We start from the raw sequence: 17,251 nt of genomic DNA on the forward strand, positions 1-17,251 counted from the left end.
CTTTTTACTGATAGGAGTGCGCGATCAAAAAAGTTTGGAGACCACTGATCTAGACTTTCCAAACACCTGTACAGAAGGCCACACCCATCTAACAATCATGCAATTCCTCTCCCTACATCAGCTGTTTCAGTCACTGAAGCCAACACTTTCTGTCTTTAACACATCTTTCTTCTCTTTTCCATTATGTAATACTAGTTTTAGTTGTCCGACTACTACGTTTAGTGTAGTTTATATTCACTTATTGTAGTTTAGTCAGCTGTTGATGCTCATCTTTGGAACCACTCAAAGGCTTTGCATGGAGAAGTGTATTGGATTTAAAAAATGAGCTTTGTATATTACCAAGCTGTCCATAACTGACTGATGTGTTCAGTTCCTCTGTGAAGGACACTATCCTTTTGACTGCACAGCCTAGTGGCTTTCAAGGCCTGCTTTATCCCCAAGCTTGAGCACAGGCCTAAGGCGACTAAATTCAGGTGAACAAGACTATTTATAATCCTGGTCAGAACATTCAAATCTGTGTTAAAGTCACATGTTACCATGATGGTTTTACTCCTTTTAATGGTTCTATTGCTCACAAAGCATGAGATGCAGCCTTTTTCAGTGAGAGTCTGCAAAGACTGGGTGAAATTCTGGCCCCATTGAAGTCAGCCTAGCAGTTTTGCCATTGTCTTGTTACCGATAAGTTACTTCCCTATTTACTGTGGTCAGAATTTTTGTGGGTGAATGTTAGAATGATTCTGGCTTTTCAGCAAAATTTTTGTTAACATTTCCATCCTGGAAAATAAGATTTATTATAGCAGTTCAAACTTGGTGTCCTGGCATCAGCAGTGGCTGATAACCAGAATCTTAGAGGAAGGTGGAATATCCTCATGCATCTAGCCATCTATGCAAAGCTATATGTGGACAAGGAAAAAGGAGGTGAGAATTCCCTCCTGACCCCCGGAGCCAGATATTTTGAAAAATCGGTCTACAGAATTTGACTGTGTATATCAGGGTTTCTGAAAGTATTGGGTTGACCTCTGAGTGAAAGCGTTAAATAATTCCAGGAGAATTTAAGCCAGGCCAGTGAAGAAAAGGTAAATTATTTCTGTTTTTATGTAAGACTCACCAAAGCCAGAATCCAGTACTGAATAATCAGTACTGAATACTAACCTTCAGTTGATTCATTTTGAGTAGAGAAGTGCAAGGGGAGAATGAGCAAAAAAGCAAGAATACTTCCACTGTCTACAGGATTAAAATATTCTGCCCAAATGCCCCATTCCCTGCCCTCTTACCCCACAGCACCCTATTTGATAAGATGTTTGCTTCTGGGGAAACCCAAGTACATTATCTGATTGCAGGGGGAAGTATACTGTAGTGAAACTGGGAAACTCTGCTTTAGATTATAGCACTAGTCAATCTAAACTGGCCCTTTCTAAACTGATGTCTATATTCAAACTGAGGCTGTAATTTCCAGCTCAGGTCGATGTACATGCGCTAGCTATAATCGAGCTAACATGCTAACAGACGCCTAGCTGTGGCGGCAAGATGGGCTAGCCACTCGAGTGCATGCCTAAGGTCCTGGGCGGGACTGTGCTCAGGGCGGCTAGCCAGTCCCACCACCTGTGACACGGTGGCTGGGCTGCTCTTTTTAGCAAGCTAGCTTGATCAGAGCTGCACGCATACGTCCACCCACGCTGGAAATTACACCTCTAGCTCGAATGTAGACATACTTTAAGACCCCTTTTATTTTTCAACCTGTGGTTCATGCTTAACATTCATTCTATACATTTTTGCACACAGGAAAAATATGTTGTATCAAAATACCCATAAAGAGCCTTGGTAACATTAAGACATTAAAAATGCATTATCTGGTTACTAGCACATGAAATGATCTCCTGCTGTTTTGGTAACTGGATAAGTAAATCCATCAAACTCAATTACAAAAGCAGTCATGTGTACGTTATTGATTCTATCTGTCAGCCATGGTTTCTGTACAGTGCTCATCACTATCCTGTCTGAGACCTTCATCCTTTGAACTGGTGTTAAAAACCCTTTTGGGGTTTTGTTCTATACAATCATAGTTAAATGCATATAAATCCCATTACTGACTAGTACTTTCTCAATAATCTACATCTAGTAGTCTAGGCGGAAGCACTATATTTTGCTAAGAGTGTTGTCTGGTGGAGCTCTCCTAGTGCTTGCGAGTCTTGATTGGATGGTCATCAGGTTTGTTTAGCTCCTGGTGGAAACTTCTGTGACACAAGGGAGTCCTCTCTCTCTCTCTCTCTCTCTTTCCCCTCCCTGCTCCTGAAAGGAAATGTTATTGCTGAGAATTCGAATTTGGTCAAAATAAAAGTATTGGAGCAGTGCAGAGATGGTAGTCAGCATCCAGAGAGGGATGGTATAGCACACATTGAGCTTCAGCATCCCCTGGTGACTGGTGCAGAGCAACGTTCCTGTCTTTCTAATGACCACCTGCCTTTCTAATTGCTCAGGGCTGGTGGGGGATGCTGGCTGCTGCCAATGAGGAGGAGAGGTAATGAGATTATGTGAAGAAAAGGTTGGCATATATTGAAGCATTAGGGAACAACCTGTTTTTTTATTCCCTTGGCCCCTCCTTCAGAAGGATGGGTGAAATCCTTAAAACCCTGTATAGACCAGCTCTCATTTTAGTCATTGTCTTAGGGAGGTCCAACAAGATACGTGAAGTTTTATGACCTGCTGTCCTTGCCACACAAAAAAGGCAGTAATTAAAATTCACCGGGGGTCTAGCTTAACCTGTAAAAGCAAGGAAATATTATTATTTATTACATTATTACCCCAAATTACCCTTCCCCTAAAGATCTTACAATCTAAGAGAACCAACAGATACAACATGCAAGCAAATTAATCAAGATGGTGATTGGCCACATCTTGAAAGCTCCTTTGAATGTTTGTTTGGTTTATTATAGGTGGGGCTGGTAGCACCACCTAATGCTAAGGTTGTCAAACCTGTTTTCAAATGCTTATAACTTTACTAATCTTTTGACTGCTCAGAATGAAATTTTCTATGCTGGGCGTCTGCCTCAGGCTGAAATTTTTAGAAATTTCAGCCAAACGGTTCAACCCTTTACAAGAACAAGGCTAAGGAAAATACATAGTTTTGCACACGTTAAAAATTTCTGGTGACCTTTTCTTAAAAAAGCTCTAGTGCCTACATGCTGTGGACTTGAAATTTGGCAGGGCGGTAGCCTTTGTGTCAGAGATGTACATTTCCTTTGCTGTCCCTGCAAAAATCTGCCCAAATTTGACCGAGTTATAAGTCTTTGAAAAATTGCAGTTTACACATACTCAGTAGAGATTTGTTTGAACTATAATACGATTCCAAGATTGTCACTTTGTCCGCGTGTCACTCTGAAGCCTAGAATGTCTATTGAGTCAGTGTGAAGCAACAGAAACAGCTACAAGCATGGCTGAGACCAGTTTTTCTTCAGAATATCACCAGGTTCAATCATCACTAGGATTTGCACTAGAATCTGTCACTGTCAAATTTTTAACCTTAGCCTTTTGACTGTACACCCGTGAGCTGTACAGATACAGTAAGGCATATATCTATGCCATGCAAAGAGTCCTAGGCCATTGTGATATCAGAGGTAACTCAACAAATCACCACCCTTACTCTACTGCTAATTTACATGCATCAATTTCATTAGTTGTGAGGGAGACTGTACAGATGGTGGATTACTTGGCCCAGCTGTTTTATTATTAAATCCCCTGAAGGTTCCATCTGCACTGTGTATGCTCCAGCCTGGGAAGAGCAGGACTTCCCATGCAATTGCAGCTCTGGGCTGCTGTGGGCTGGCCCAGGTCCAAGCACCTAACCCATGTCTACACTACTGGCTAAATCGGCACTGCTGCAATCGATGCAGCAGTGTCGATTTAGCGGGTCTGTTGAAGACACGTTAAGTCAATGGGAGAGCGCTCTGCCGTCGACGTCTGTACTCCACCTCCTTGAGAGACGGAAGCTATGTTGACGAGAGAGTGTCTCCCATCGATGTAGCGTGGTGCAGACACCCATGTAAATCGACCTAAATTACATTGACTTCAGTTACGTAATTTACATGACTGAACTAGCATAACTTGGGGTACGTCTATACTTACCTCCGGGTCCGGCGGTAAACAATCGATCTTCTGGGATTGATTTATTGCATCTTGTCTAGATAAATCGATCCCAGATCGATCCCGGAAGTGCTTGCCGTCGACGCCGGTACTCCTGCTCCGCGAGAGGAGTACGCGGCATCGACGGGGGAGCCTGCCTGCCGCGTCTGGACCCGCAGTAAGTTCGAACTAAGGTACTTCGACTTCAGCTACGTTATTCATGTAGCTGAAGTTGCGTATCGTAGTTCGAAGTGGGGGGTTAGTGTGGACCAGGCCTTAGATTGATTTACATTAGTGTAGACCAGCCCGGAGAGCAGTCTTTCCTCTGTTCTCAGTGACACCCCTGGCCGTATAGAGGAGGAAGCTGCCCAATTCTAATGCAGAGGGGACAAAGGCTGGACCTGCTTGGGGGATTAGATTGGGAAAAGGAGTATGGGGAGGGGAAGGCAGACTGGGACTGGAGGTTGCCATGTTGGGGAGAGGGAAGCTAGGACTGGCAGTTGGGTTGGGAGGGAAACTGGGACTGAGAGGCTGGGTAAGACAGAGACTGCGGGGTGGAGGGCAATTGGCTGGGCCAGGAGACTGGAAGCTAGGGATGGAAATGGGGGAAGCAGAAGCTGGTAGTTGAGGGAAAGATGGAGATCAGATGAGGAGCTGTGGGGGAGAATTGGGACTGGCTGGATGAAGAGACTGGGACAAGGAGCTGCGGGGAAGGGGGTGGGGGGAGATATACTCAGTGAGGTGCCCAGGGAAAGAAATTGGGACTTGAAGCCAGTGGGGATGGGGTGACTGGGGTTCTGGGGTGACTGGAGACCAGTCTCCAGGGGAGTGGAGACTCAAAATAGATGAGGAGCTGGGTAGAACTGGGTCTGGCTGGACAAGGGCACCGGTGACAAGGAGCTGGTGGGGACTGGGAGTGGGATGGAGAATCCCAAGATATGACATTAGGACTTGCTGAACAAGGAGATTAGGAATGACTGGGACAAAGAGACAGCTGTGGGGGAGAGACTTGATTGGGACTGGGACATACCACTACAGCACACTCCTCTGGAGAGCATAGAGTAGAACCCAAATTTCCTGAGTCTCTCCATTCCTCTGCTGTCAGCAAATATCTGTGAAACCCACTGACAAAGCGTCCCATTCACCTCTAGTGCTGGCCCACATAAAGAATGATAACCTCCTGCTGCTATCAGTTACTCTGTTAGCTCAGGTGGCAGAGGTGTGTGTGCTGGATCCCCCAAACTTGCTGATGACCATGTGTATAGCTATATGACATCAAATGATGGAATTCCTTGTGGATTTTCCATAACAGCTAAGTTCTTCTGAGCTAACCAGATCCAATTGGCAACAAATATTCAAAGTTTAAGCAGGAGAACTGGGGTGATTTGAGCCTTTAACCTTTCTGACTAGCCATATTCCCATCTTCCCTTCTTATCCCTTATCAATCCTATTTAAATATAACACTAGGCCTCCAGCAGGACCTTCCTTCCCTGTATCCAACCTTGCTTCTTATCCAAATCCATCTGTAGACAGTGCCATGGCAGTGGCATAATGCACACTCATCTCTCCCCACCTCCAGCCCCCTCCAAACATTCAAGGTGAAGGTATTAGCTCTCTTACCTCTAGTGATAAGGATTCAAAATCTTACTCATTAAATGCCATCAGATCAATAGGCTGGTTTCTATAATTTTTAATTGTAATATATGTTATATTGGTCACATCCATGGACAAAACACTACCCATATCTCACCATGTACAGTATCACTTGGTGTCAAGTATCAGAGGGGTAGCCGTGTTAGTCTGAATCTGTAAAAAGCAACAGAGGGTCCTGTGGCACCTTTAAGACTAACAGAAGTATTGGGAGCATAAGCTTTCGTGGGTAAGAACCTCACTTCTTCAGACTTGCATCTGAAGAAGTGAGGTTCTTACCCACGAAAGCTTATGCTCCCAATACTTCTGTTAGTCTTAAAGGTGCCACAGGACCCTCTGTTGCTTTTTACAGTATCACTTGGATCATTCTTACTGTACATTATACTTTTATGCAAGATTAAACACTACGCAAGATTAAACACTACATACAATAATTCTCACTACATGTAGTCCAATTGAAATCAGTGGTACAAGAATTCCATTCAGTTCAGTGCAATAGGTCATCATAAAAGAAAGAGTCATACTCTGTGAATCTGCTTCCTAAACTTCTCCCAGAACTTTGTGCAGTCTGTAACACACACAGGCTAATAGTTCATTCTAACTATTCTGCAACAATCTACACAATGTAATGATATAATAAAGGGCAAGAGGGTGTGATCTAGAAGTTAGAGCAAGGGCGTGGGATCCAGAACTCCTGAGCAGACCTGGGTGAAATATTTCAGGCGAATATTTTATTCAACAAAAAAATGCAGTTTCAATCGACCCAAAACTATTTGTGAATTTGACATGAATAGTTTCAGCTATTCACAAAACAGCCAGAAGAGGTAGAGGCAGAAGAGGAGGTGCTGCTGCCGCCTCCTGGCACTTCACCAATCATCTTAAGCCAAGTGATTAAGGCCCTCACCTGGGATGACCCAGGTTCAAATCCTTGCTCTGGAACTGACCTGAAACAGGCCTTTTCTATTCGCCAAAACTTCTGAAAAAATCCAGATTCATTTCAACTCAAACCAATTATATTTTCCCCCAGAACTGCCCCTGAACTGAAAACTCAGTTATTCACCCAGCGCTACTCCTGGGTTCTGTTCCCAACTCTGCTGCTGACTCACTGGGTATCCTTTGCCAAGTGACATAATCTCTCTGTGCTACAGTTTACCCATCTGTCAAGTAAGGATCAGACCTAATTCACAATAGCTGTTTTAATGTTTGTAAAGTGCTTTGAGATCCGTGGGTGAAAGTTACGATGTAAATGCAAACTCTTACTATTAACATGTTTAATTTGCTGTGTCCAAAGTTGCTGAAAGCCACATATGTTGCGGTGGAACTATGCTTGTAAAAATGAGATCTAGCAATACACGACTGCATAACAAGATAAAACTTGCGGATGCCATTTGGATATGTTTGGTTTTATTATTTTTTTAAATACTAAAAGATCTAAGGACATCAAACACTCTGAGCAGATCTAACACTGTTTTGCAGTGCAGTAGAACCTCAGCGTTACGAACACCTTGGGAATGGAGGTTATTCGTAACTGAAATGTTCATAACTCTGAATAAAACGTTCTGGTTGTTCTTTCAAAAGTTTACAACGGAACATTGACTTAATACAGTTTTGAAACTTTACTCTGAAGAAGAAAAATGCTGCTTTCCCTTTATTTTTGTAGTAGTTTACGTTTAACACAGTACTGTATGGTATTTGCCTTTTTCTTTTTGGTCTCTGCTGCTGCTTGGTTGCATAAAGGTGTGTGGTTGACTGATCAGTTTGTAACTCTGGTGTTCGTAACCCTGAGGTTATACTGTATTGCCAACTCCAACTGTTAAAATGTCATGAGCCAGGCCCCATAAACTCATGCATGAGATTTGTTCAAAAATCAAGACCTGTTTAAAAATAATAAATATGTGGTTCCTTTTATTTGGATTCTGGTGTTGCAGCGGTTAGGGTTTACATGTTCAACTTTTTCTCTGCAACTACAAGGGCTAGAAACTTACTTTTTTAAAAAAAATTGGAAGTGAGATTTTCAAGTAATCACATGGCCCCAGCAGCTGAGGCTGGAAGAAAAGTCCCAAATATCACAAGACTCGCTATAAAATTGAAAAACTGAACACCACTGGTTTTTGGTTTATTGTTATGATGTGTTGTGCTCTTGTGCTCTGTTGGTGTGCTCAGCTTTGTACAAAAGACAGAGGAGGACGTGGTCTCTGCCTCACTTAGTTTACAATCTAGCCAGACAGATAGTAATATAAGTCAGGCACATATGGCCTGGAGAAACCGGATCTATGGGCAGATTCTCAGCTGGTGTAAATTGTCAAAGCTCCACTGAAGTCAGTTTTTACCAGAAAGCTATATGGATTTTGTGGGGGGAGGATTAGGAGTGTGGGGGTCGGGTTATAGCATATCTTTCTTGGATATGTTAATATTGGTTATTGGATTAAATATACATCTTGGAAGAAATGTGTTGGATCTAAAATTTTGTTTTTAAAAGTATCCAGAAGTCAGGTACATATAGGTATAGTAGTTCAGTCACTCAGTGTTTCTGGATTAAAGCTTTTTATTGTGAACAAGATGTGTAATGTTTTATTTGCCAGGTTTTGCTAACTATGATATAATATTGTTCCTTATTTGTTAACAGGACAGGTTTCTTTCATTCAAATTTAAAAGTATTTTCAAGCGAATTCAGCTAAACCAGATCTAATTGCATTTATTTCTATAAAAGTACACACTCTTTATTTGTGCCCACAGTTGACCCTATTATCCAGATAACCCTTTTACACACAGAGATTATTAACAGGTAGAAAGGAGTCACTGTATTTGTTTGTGTGTCAGAGTGAAAATATAGTTTTTTAAACAGATTTAGTCCTTTACCAGGTGTGCATTTAAGTAATTTTCACTGCATTTATACTTAGGGGGATTAGGAAAGAGAGTAAAAGAACTCTTTGTGCATTTGATTCATGAAATGTATTCATGCGTGTGTAAGTAGAAGAGAGATTTGTGCTACTCAAGAATCGGATCCTTGTCCTACGGTGTGAGGGAGGTGAAGGGTGTGATATTTGCTGCTCAAGTACGTGTTATAATAATTGTATATTCAGTTCATTATTTTTAAATGACCTTCCTGGGCATTAAGCCATTTTTTTTTTCTTATCTCTTCCCTGCAGGGTTAGGGTGGGTAAGAAACCATACCTTGTAAACAGTAAAATTGCTGCTGTACAGGATGCGAATGTGTAGTAGCAGTACACGTAGGTCAGTTCAGGTGAGCATGCCAATGCTGCAGAAAATGAGTTTGGAAGGAAAAACTTTTTTTTGCTATAAAAAGATATTAAAATGCATAGAATATAAAACACACCAATGAAAGTTATTTCCAGAGAATATCATAAGCTTGAGCACTTTACTGAGCACATTATTGTACTTTAAGATGTACTTCGAGCTCCTGAACATCCAGTGCTGCTCCCATCACCTTCTCCCATTTTATGTGGCGTCCCAACAAACACAAAGCCATTGGCATCGTATCAGACATGGAACCCTGATGGCGCATGACGTCAGCTGACAGGGCCTTTTATATGATATATCAACGGTTGCTCTTGTTTTATATCCCTTGGAATATAGAATAATTAAAACTTTGCAAAACCACTAAGTTATTTAAAAAGACTTCTTCATTGGGCCAACACTATGCCCAATTTGTTTTTCTAACCGTGGGATAAGTGGGGCATCATTTGAGCGTGAGCTAGTGACTTAGATTTCTCAGGATCTAAGAATAAAAAGAAAAAAGCAAGTCTTAAACAAATGTACTGAACGCCTCATTTGAGGGGAATTTTGTAAACAGTAAGGCACTTCCGTGTGTGCTGAACCTGAAGTGCCTGAGTCTCATTGAGAGCAATGGGACTACTTGAGTGCTTAGCGTTAAGCACATGCTTCAGTTCTTCCCTAAACTGGGGCCATAACGTGCAAGTTACCTTTAGATAATAAACAGGATTTCTGAACTCATTTTCTGTTCAGTTTAACATATGTAGTACACAGTAGTCTTCAGATGTATAGATTTTACACACACACACACGATGAATAAAAAACATTACATCAGAGCAAAGTTTTAGAAGTGCCAGATTTTATTTTAATGTCGTATTAATGTAACAGATTATAAAGTGAATATAAAGAATGTTTCAGGCTTTGGAGTTACACTGTGAAATAGCCATATAAATCTTGCTAAGCAGAATAAATCTCACTAGAAAGTGGGGTAGAGACACCTGTGTTAGTGACATTTCTTACAGGGCCTTTGGTCTTTGTTGTATACAACTCTCTTGGTTTCTAATTCTAAAGATATTTGAAGTTGCAAGGTGCTTTAGCTTAGTCCTGTATTTAATCATTTATTCACCAGTTGAAGCATTTCTTTTGGTCAGAGGTGTGTTCACTAATAAAGCTTCTGTTCTTTTTGGTAAACAACATATTTACAAACCACAAATAACAAAGTAGAAGCTGCAGAAGGGTTATGGCGTGATAATTAAGTACAATGGCGACCCATATGAACAGAAAATGCCAAGGAGCTAAAACAAAGCAACAACAGCTTTGTTTGTTGACAGATGTAGGAGCCATATTGTTAGTTAATTGGGTAATGGTGTAAACATTTGCAAACTCTGCTGTCCCTCAGTGAATTAAAAAACAGCACACTGAAATCAAGGGTGAAAAGTGGCACAGGCTTCTTACTGCAGGTACTGAATGTTGCTTTTAACTAACTTCCCACATATAAAGAAATTGAGAAAAGGACATCGCTCATCGTTGTTATTAACGTAACTGAAGTTTGCAAACCCAAGAGTTTTGATTAGGCTGTGTATCATTAATTACACTCAAGTGAATAATAGGTTTCCATCTGGTTACAGTCTGGAGGATAGTGTTCATTAACCCAGCGCTGCTTTTCAAATCCGTTTTTGCCTGATACAAACAAATCTCTCTCTCCACCTACATTTTCTTGCTTTTGCAATAAAGGGGTTGTGGGATTTGAAATGAGAGAGGATCTAATTAGATACAGGTTTAAACTGAACAGAGAAATAAAATTGCTTCTCTCAGGTGCACTGTACCTCTTGTGCTGAGAATTATAAAGGTCCCTATATACTTCCCTTTCAGCGCCTAAATGCAATGGACTGTAACAGAAGAATACTAAAGCATTAAAAATGCAACAAAGGTACTTAATTAGTATACTTCTGTAATCACAAACTTAAACGCACTACTTTAGCTGTTTTTTACATAACAGGTTTGCTTTCTAAGATAACCTTTCAATAATTTAAGCAGCATCTGTGCAGGAATGCATAATTGGAGTTAGATTCTTATTATCTACAAATGAATTTTAATGGTCTGGTGTCTGTACAAACTATTTTTCTTCTCTACCATTCACAGATAACTCACTGTGGTATCTAAAACATAAGAAAATATATCCCAGCATTGGGAATTAAAAATATGCATCTGTATTTTTTTTAAGTTCCATTACATTCATCAGAGTGAATGAGATTGATTTTAAATCTTAGAGAATGTGCTTAGAGAAGTGATAAGCACATTTTTTTTTAAATGTAAAAATAGTTAATTATCTGCAAGTGCACAGTAAAACAGTGGCAATAAAGATTTTTGGAATAAATGCTATAAAATTAAACGGATACATCAAAGTAGGTAGATACAATATTTTACTACTTTAAAAAAAATCTGTTTTCCCAATCCAGTCTTTGAAATTTTGAAAACAAATTTTTCAGTTCAGTTTTTAATTGCATTTTAAAACTTTTAGTATACCAGGATTGATAAGAGAAGCATACCATACCCAAACTGCATTCAAGGCAGAAATTAAAATTAAATACACTAGGTGTTAATTATAGTAATTTCTAATACCTGACACACTTGGGACCCTAATATGTCACTGATTCTATTTTTTTAGCATTTATTTCTATTAAAAGTACTCTTTAAAAACCAGTGGCACGATATGGTCATAGGTAAAACACTTCTTGCTTCTAAATAAGGCTTGCCTGTATGCATTTGTCATTGCTGTTTTAGCATAATGCTAATAATACAGTACTCATGAACATACCCTCAATAACAAACCAATGTGCAGGTGCAAAGAAAGAAGTAAAAAATGGGTTAGCAAACAGAACTAAAGTTCAAACTATCAATGAATTATTTCAAACAAAGTAAAAAGTAGTGTTTAAATATTTATAGCAAAACCTTGCCATTGTCCTTTTAAATGCCACAGTGGTGTTCTACAAATCTAGATGTTGCAACATACCCTGTTTCCCCGAAAATAAGACATCCTCCGAAAATAAGGCCTACTTACAGTTTTGCCTCTCGTTGTAATATAAGGCATCCCCCCGATAATAAGGCATCCCCCCGATAATAAGGCATCCACCGATAATAAGGCATTTTTCATTTCTGAAAAATAAGACATCCCCTGAAAATAAGACCTAGCGCATCTTTGGGAGCAAAAATTAATATAAGACACTGTCTTATTTTCGGGGAAACAGGGTACAAATGTTTGATTCAGAAGGCTGGGCTCTCCTCTCCACTATTTTGTGTATGTGAAACATTTCAGTAGGAGGTATTTGCTGGTAAACTTCATAGCTCTAGAGACTGAGCCTAAATGCATGGATCAAGCCCATATGTAGACAGTTTCCAAAGCACTTGAGCACATACTACATTTCAATAAAGCACTTAAGTACATGCTTAAGATTCACTGAAGTTACTTCAATGGGGCTTGAATGCTTTGTTGGACAGGGATGAGATTACTCACAGTTTAAAGTGAAAGCCAGTTGTAGTTGAAGGTGCTCAAAGCTTTAAGAGCCAATTTTTAAAGCCATTTAGGAACCTAAAGATGCAAATAGGTGCATAGTGGGGTTTTCAAAAGCGCTCAGGCACCAGTGCTTAGCTAGATGCCTAAGTGTGACAATCCCACTACGTGCCTATCTGCATCTTTAGGTTCCTAAATGCCATTAAAAATCTGGCCCTTAATGCTTTGCTGAACCAGGGCTCAAATGAATAAAATATAAAACCAATCCTACATTCTTGCACACTTAAATCTCCCCTTGAAGTAAGTGGGCATTTAGGATGCATGTGAGCTTGTAGTCTTTTCGTGTCTCTCACCTTCACCCCCCGTGTTCCAATAATCCTTTCAGAATGACATCCACTGTGACAAAAACAGATATCTTCATACTGAAGATGATGAGGGAAAGTAAACAACTTTTCTCTGAGCAAATGTGTAGCATCTGTTGAATCTGTTCTTTCACCAATGTACTGGGAATGGACAGAGCTCCCATTAGCACTAATGGGAATTACCTTTGTGAATCCCCCAGGCAGAAATCAAAACTGCTCCCCAATGAACATTAATCTATACTCCTAAAAATATACAGTTCAAAGGAAATCTTATACATATCTTTTCAGATTTCTTTTTTATCTTTACAGGTGACTCAGTTGGATCCAAATAAATCATTACTGGAGGTAAAACTGTATCCTCAAGAAACCCTTTTCCTAGAGGCAAAAGAATAGATCAGAACAGATTGCAGGACTCGTAATCCTTTGATAAGACAGAGGCACAGCGTTGGGAGAAAGGCTTCTAGCAAAACCACCTTCTACTATCATCCAATTCAATGCAGTGTCACAACTCTGCCTCTTGCAAGAATCCTGAAAAAAGAATAAACCTAGCTACTTAAAGTTTCACATACATGAGTATATGTTTCCAACCTCGTTTAAATGAGCAGAGGATAATATTCTGTTATGAACACGGAACATTACGATTCTGTTGCTCACTTCTCATCTGGCTTTTGTTCTAATTAATGCACTGTTAAAATGTGAGTGATTGTTAAGTAGAATTTTTACTCCTCAAATGCCCCTTTTTCACCAAGAAATCTTGGACATTTCTGCCTGTACTTTTGACACTAGAATGCTGTATATTTGATATCTCGCTGAGCCAGCACTCTCATATATATGCATTTTACTCTGTGTTTGAATTTCTACTTTGCCACCTAATTTGAAAAGGCAGAAAAAATTAAATGGGACATTCTCAAACATGGAAATTTAACAGTATTATAGTAGAAAGCATATAATTTTTGTTGGTACTTTCTGACTTCTTTGATAAGATGTAAGGTTTTGTTTGAAGAATATAGTTTGACATATATGCAAGATATTTATTTTCTGGTTCTGCTTTGGGTCTTGATTCTAATTCAGTTTAGGAAGTATTTTCCATTACATTGCAGTGTGTGAAACTGCTTATTGCATGATGTGAATATTTAAATAATGTTAGAAATGGGCCAGTACCAGAAACCTGGTATCTTGCCAACACTTCAGGAAGCAGCTGATATTGAGTATCAGCTGTTAAAAATCTTTCAAATACCAGATACAAAAGTTCTCTATTCCTCATTGTGGAAGAAATGGTAGTTCCCATTTTTGCATTTTTCCTTCTTTCTGGCACTTGTTTGTATCCTATTACTCTGCTGTTTTTAAAGCACCTTGTTTGTTTCACCAAATGATAAATATCTAAAGAGATGGTGTAATAAGAAATCTGCCTTATTATTGCACACTTTTTTGACATTTTAACAAGAGATTACTGATCCCATCTCAGATTAACAAATTCTAGTTCCATTATCTGAAATGTATGCACCAACTATCTGGTATCTGATATGGACAAAATTTGGTACTTTATGTACCTAAACCATAGAATGAGCATACTGAAGGTTCAGACCATAACATACACTTGATGCCTAAACCTGCATCGAAACACTTTTGATCTGCTTTTTGTTTTATTCCTGGGCTTACTGTATAGTGTACAGGAGCACTACAGAAACATCAGCTGCTAATCAAACTACTTGGAATATTATTTTTCACATTCTGTTTATACGTAACTCATGTTCTTTACCGTAGCAGATCGAATCCCAATCTGAACATTTTATACTAATCAGAAACTAACTGTACACACCTTCAGTCTTTTTTTTTTCTTTTGGAGGAATGGAGATCTAAAATTAATGTATGACTATTATTAGGGTGTTAGTAAAGCTGATATATTGTTACCTACCAAAAAATGCAAACTTCAGAGTGGGGAAAGCCTTACTGTATCTTTATGATAATTCTGTAATTAATAATGCACACAGCACATACTTTTAGAAGTGATGTATTCATGACAAGCTAAAGGTTTGGATGTGTAAGCAAATTTTAATCATCTGCAGTCCACAACACATACAATAGCAGCCAAATGAAAGGCAAATGTAAATGTAATGGAGAGCTAAATGCAGACACTTCATTCTAAACCTTTGTACTGCTTCACGAGAAAAGCAAAACAAAACAAAAGCGGACACTACATCTATTAAATCTAAATTTAACACAGGTTGCAAACTGGGGTGACTTTGTTTGCACAATCACAGTAACTTACACAGCAGACATTTCAAAGTGATGCTTTAGCTTCCCCTCCTCCCCCAATTAGCTCGTCATTGTTAAATTGACTATTAAAGAAAGGAGTTGCTGAAATATTGCTGCACGTAGCAGAGTGACCTTTCAGTTAACTTTTTATATTTAATCTGTTCTGTTTAACTTTTGTTTGATCTCATCATGCTGTTTTCTCTCATTCAACTTTATTTCTGTATTTTGACTATATATTCTTTGATACTAATTTCATAAAGTTATTAAATGTGGCTTGAATATTTGTTGAATCTGTTGAAGTCAATGCTGCTGGTTTTTTTCCTAACATTTGTTTTGAGTTTCTTCTCATTTTATTCATACCACAAAATACACTGGCATCATCAAAACGTGGTGGTGATAATTAAAACCGTTCTAAGTGGTGGTATTGCAGCCCTCTTCTGGTACATAAAACATCATCCTGCAAGAATGCAAATATATCTATTTCAACAAAATGTTTGATTTCAGTTCTAAGAGACATTGGGCCTCATTTTGAGAAGCAGCCTCCTGGGTTTGAGACCCCTTTCCAGATTAGGTCCATTATGCAAATTGATCCAGTGTGGAAACATGAATATCCTATGCATGATTTTCTGCTGTCCTAAACTAACCATAGTATTCACATCATCTGCTCTGCTGGTGCGGTTAATTCACCAATCATTATTCAGACTAATTTTGTTATGCAACATTACCTAAAACTGTTACAATGTACTATGGAGCATATCTCTGATTCTGCTTTTATATCTTCAGCTCCCTCATATTAATTGATTATCATTAATGCATTCGTATTAAATCTTAATGAATTATTGTTAATTAATGGAATCCTGTCACAAAATGTTGGCTTTAACTATTAACCCTCTAAACATTATGGAGAAGGTGGCGCTCTCTCTGCGCTTCTTAGGAAACTTCCTGCTTTTGGCATTGTTGCTCTAATCACATTAGAGATTATGCAAAAGCCAAGTGTTTCATCGGTATTCTCTTCATCTGCACTCTTACATTTAGTGAGGGTGGTTTTTTTATGAAACTATTTTTTCTTAATGTAGCAGAACAGGCCTTTGGCTTTCATAAACTGTACTTTTTCCTTGACATTAGAAACATAAAATAAATTTGTAGTTACAATAATGTTTCTACTAAAATGTACTTGATCTGTGTTTAAAACATTGTATGCTTTCACTATTCCTATCTATGTGGGAGAGAAACATAGTTACCAAGTCTATATACCTGAGATAAATTTTGCAGAGATTATATAGCGTCTGAGAACTACCCAGTGAATTCCTAGTTACTGTTAACTGTTCTTACTTTGTTTTTGACCAGTGTCAGCAATTAGCGTGAGACTCTTTCATTACTCCACAAGTCTCTCTCAAAATGAGTATGCTTAAGTTTTCTCCATTATGGCTATTTGTATAGTACAGTCTATCAATTTTAACTTTAATTTACCAATTGTTCCCTAGTCTTGGATGGAGGAGTTTTGTAAGCATGCATTGGAAACATTAAAGTAATCTTAACTGAAAACTCTTAATGAGTAAAAACCATTCCTGGCTCATCAATATCATCATTCTCTAAACAATTTTAAGTCTAATGAATCAATTGATCAATCCATTCTTTTCTTGATTGATTCAATTCCCTTAATCTCTAGCTAACTTTCTTAGTTCTCAATCAGTGGCACAACTTTGACCTCCAGTCCTGGACAACCACAGGCATCTGAGCTTTCAAACCCATCTCCCTTATTAGTGACACAGGATCAAAGATAATGGAGCTCCTTCACTAGCTTCTGTTCCTCCTCCCCTCTCCCCCCCCCCAAGACACATATCCACAGCATGTACCAAATGAGTGCCCTTGAGAGAACTGACCTGAGTTATAGGCCTGGTCCTCACTAAGCCCCCACTTCGGACTAAGGTATGCAAATATGGTATGAAGTACCTTAGTCCGAACTTACCGCGGGACCAGACATGGCAGGAAGGCTCCCCCGTCGATGCCGCATACTCCTCTCGGCGAGCTGGAGTACCGGCGTCGATGGCGAACACTTCCGGGATCGATTTATCGTGTCTTAACCAGACGCGATAAATCGATCCCAGAACATCGATTT

The 17,251-nt window shown here is 39.2% G+C and overlaps 1 protein-coding gene across 1 annotated transcript in view; it reads left to right on the forward strand.

Moving 5' to 3' along the window:
* FAF1 (Fas associated factor 1) overlaps nucleotides 1-15,422 on the forward strand; it is a 325,268-nt gene extending 309,846 nt beyond the window's left edge. Inside the window, exon 19 of the mRNA XM_054036693.1 lies at nucleotides 13,186-15,422. Within this exon, the coding sequence (XP_053892668.1) occupies nucleotides 13,186-13,269 (84 nt within the window). The 3' untranslated portion in view covers nucleotides 13,270-15,422. The remainder of the gene's footprint in view (nucleotides 1-13,185) is intronic.
* The last annotated feature ends 1,829 nt before the right edge of the window (nucleotides 15,423-17,251 follow it).

This window comes from Malaclemys terrapin, chromosome 8 (genome assembly GCF_027887155.1).
Source record: "Malaclemys terrapin pileata isolate rMalTer1 chromosome 8, rMalTer1.hap1, whole genome shotgun sequence".
Classification (NCBI taxonomy): domain Eukaryota; kingdom Metazoa; phylum Chordata; order Testudines; family Emydidae; genus Malaclemys; species Malaclemys terrapin.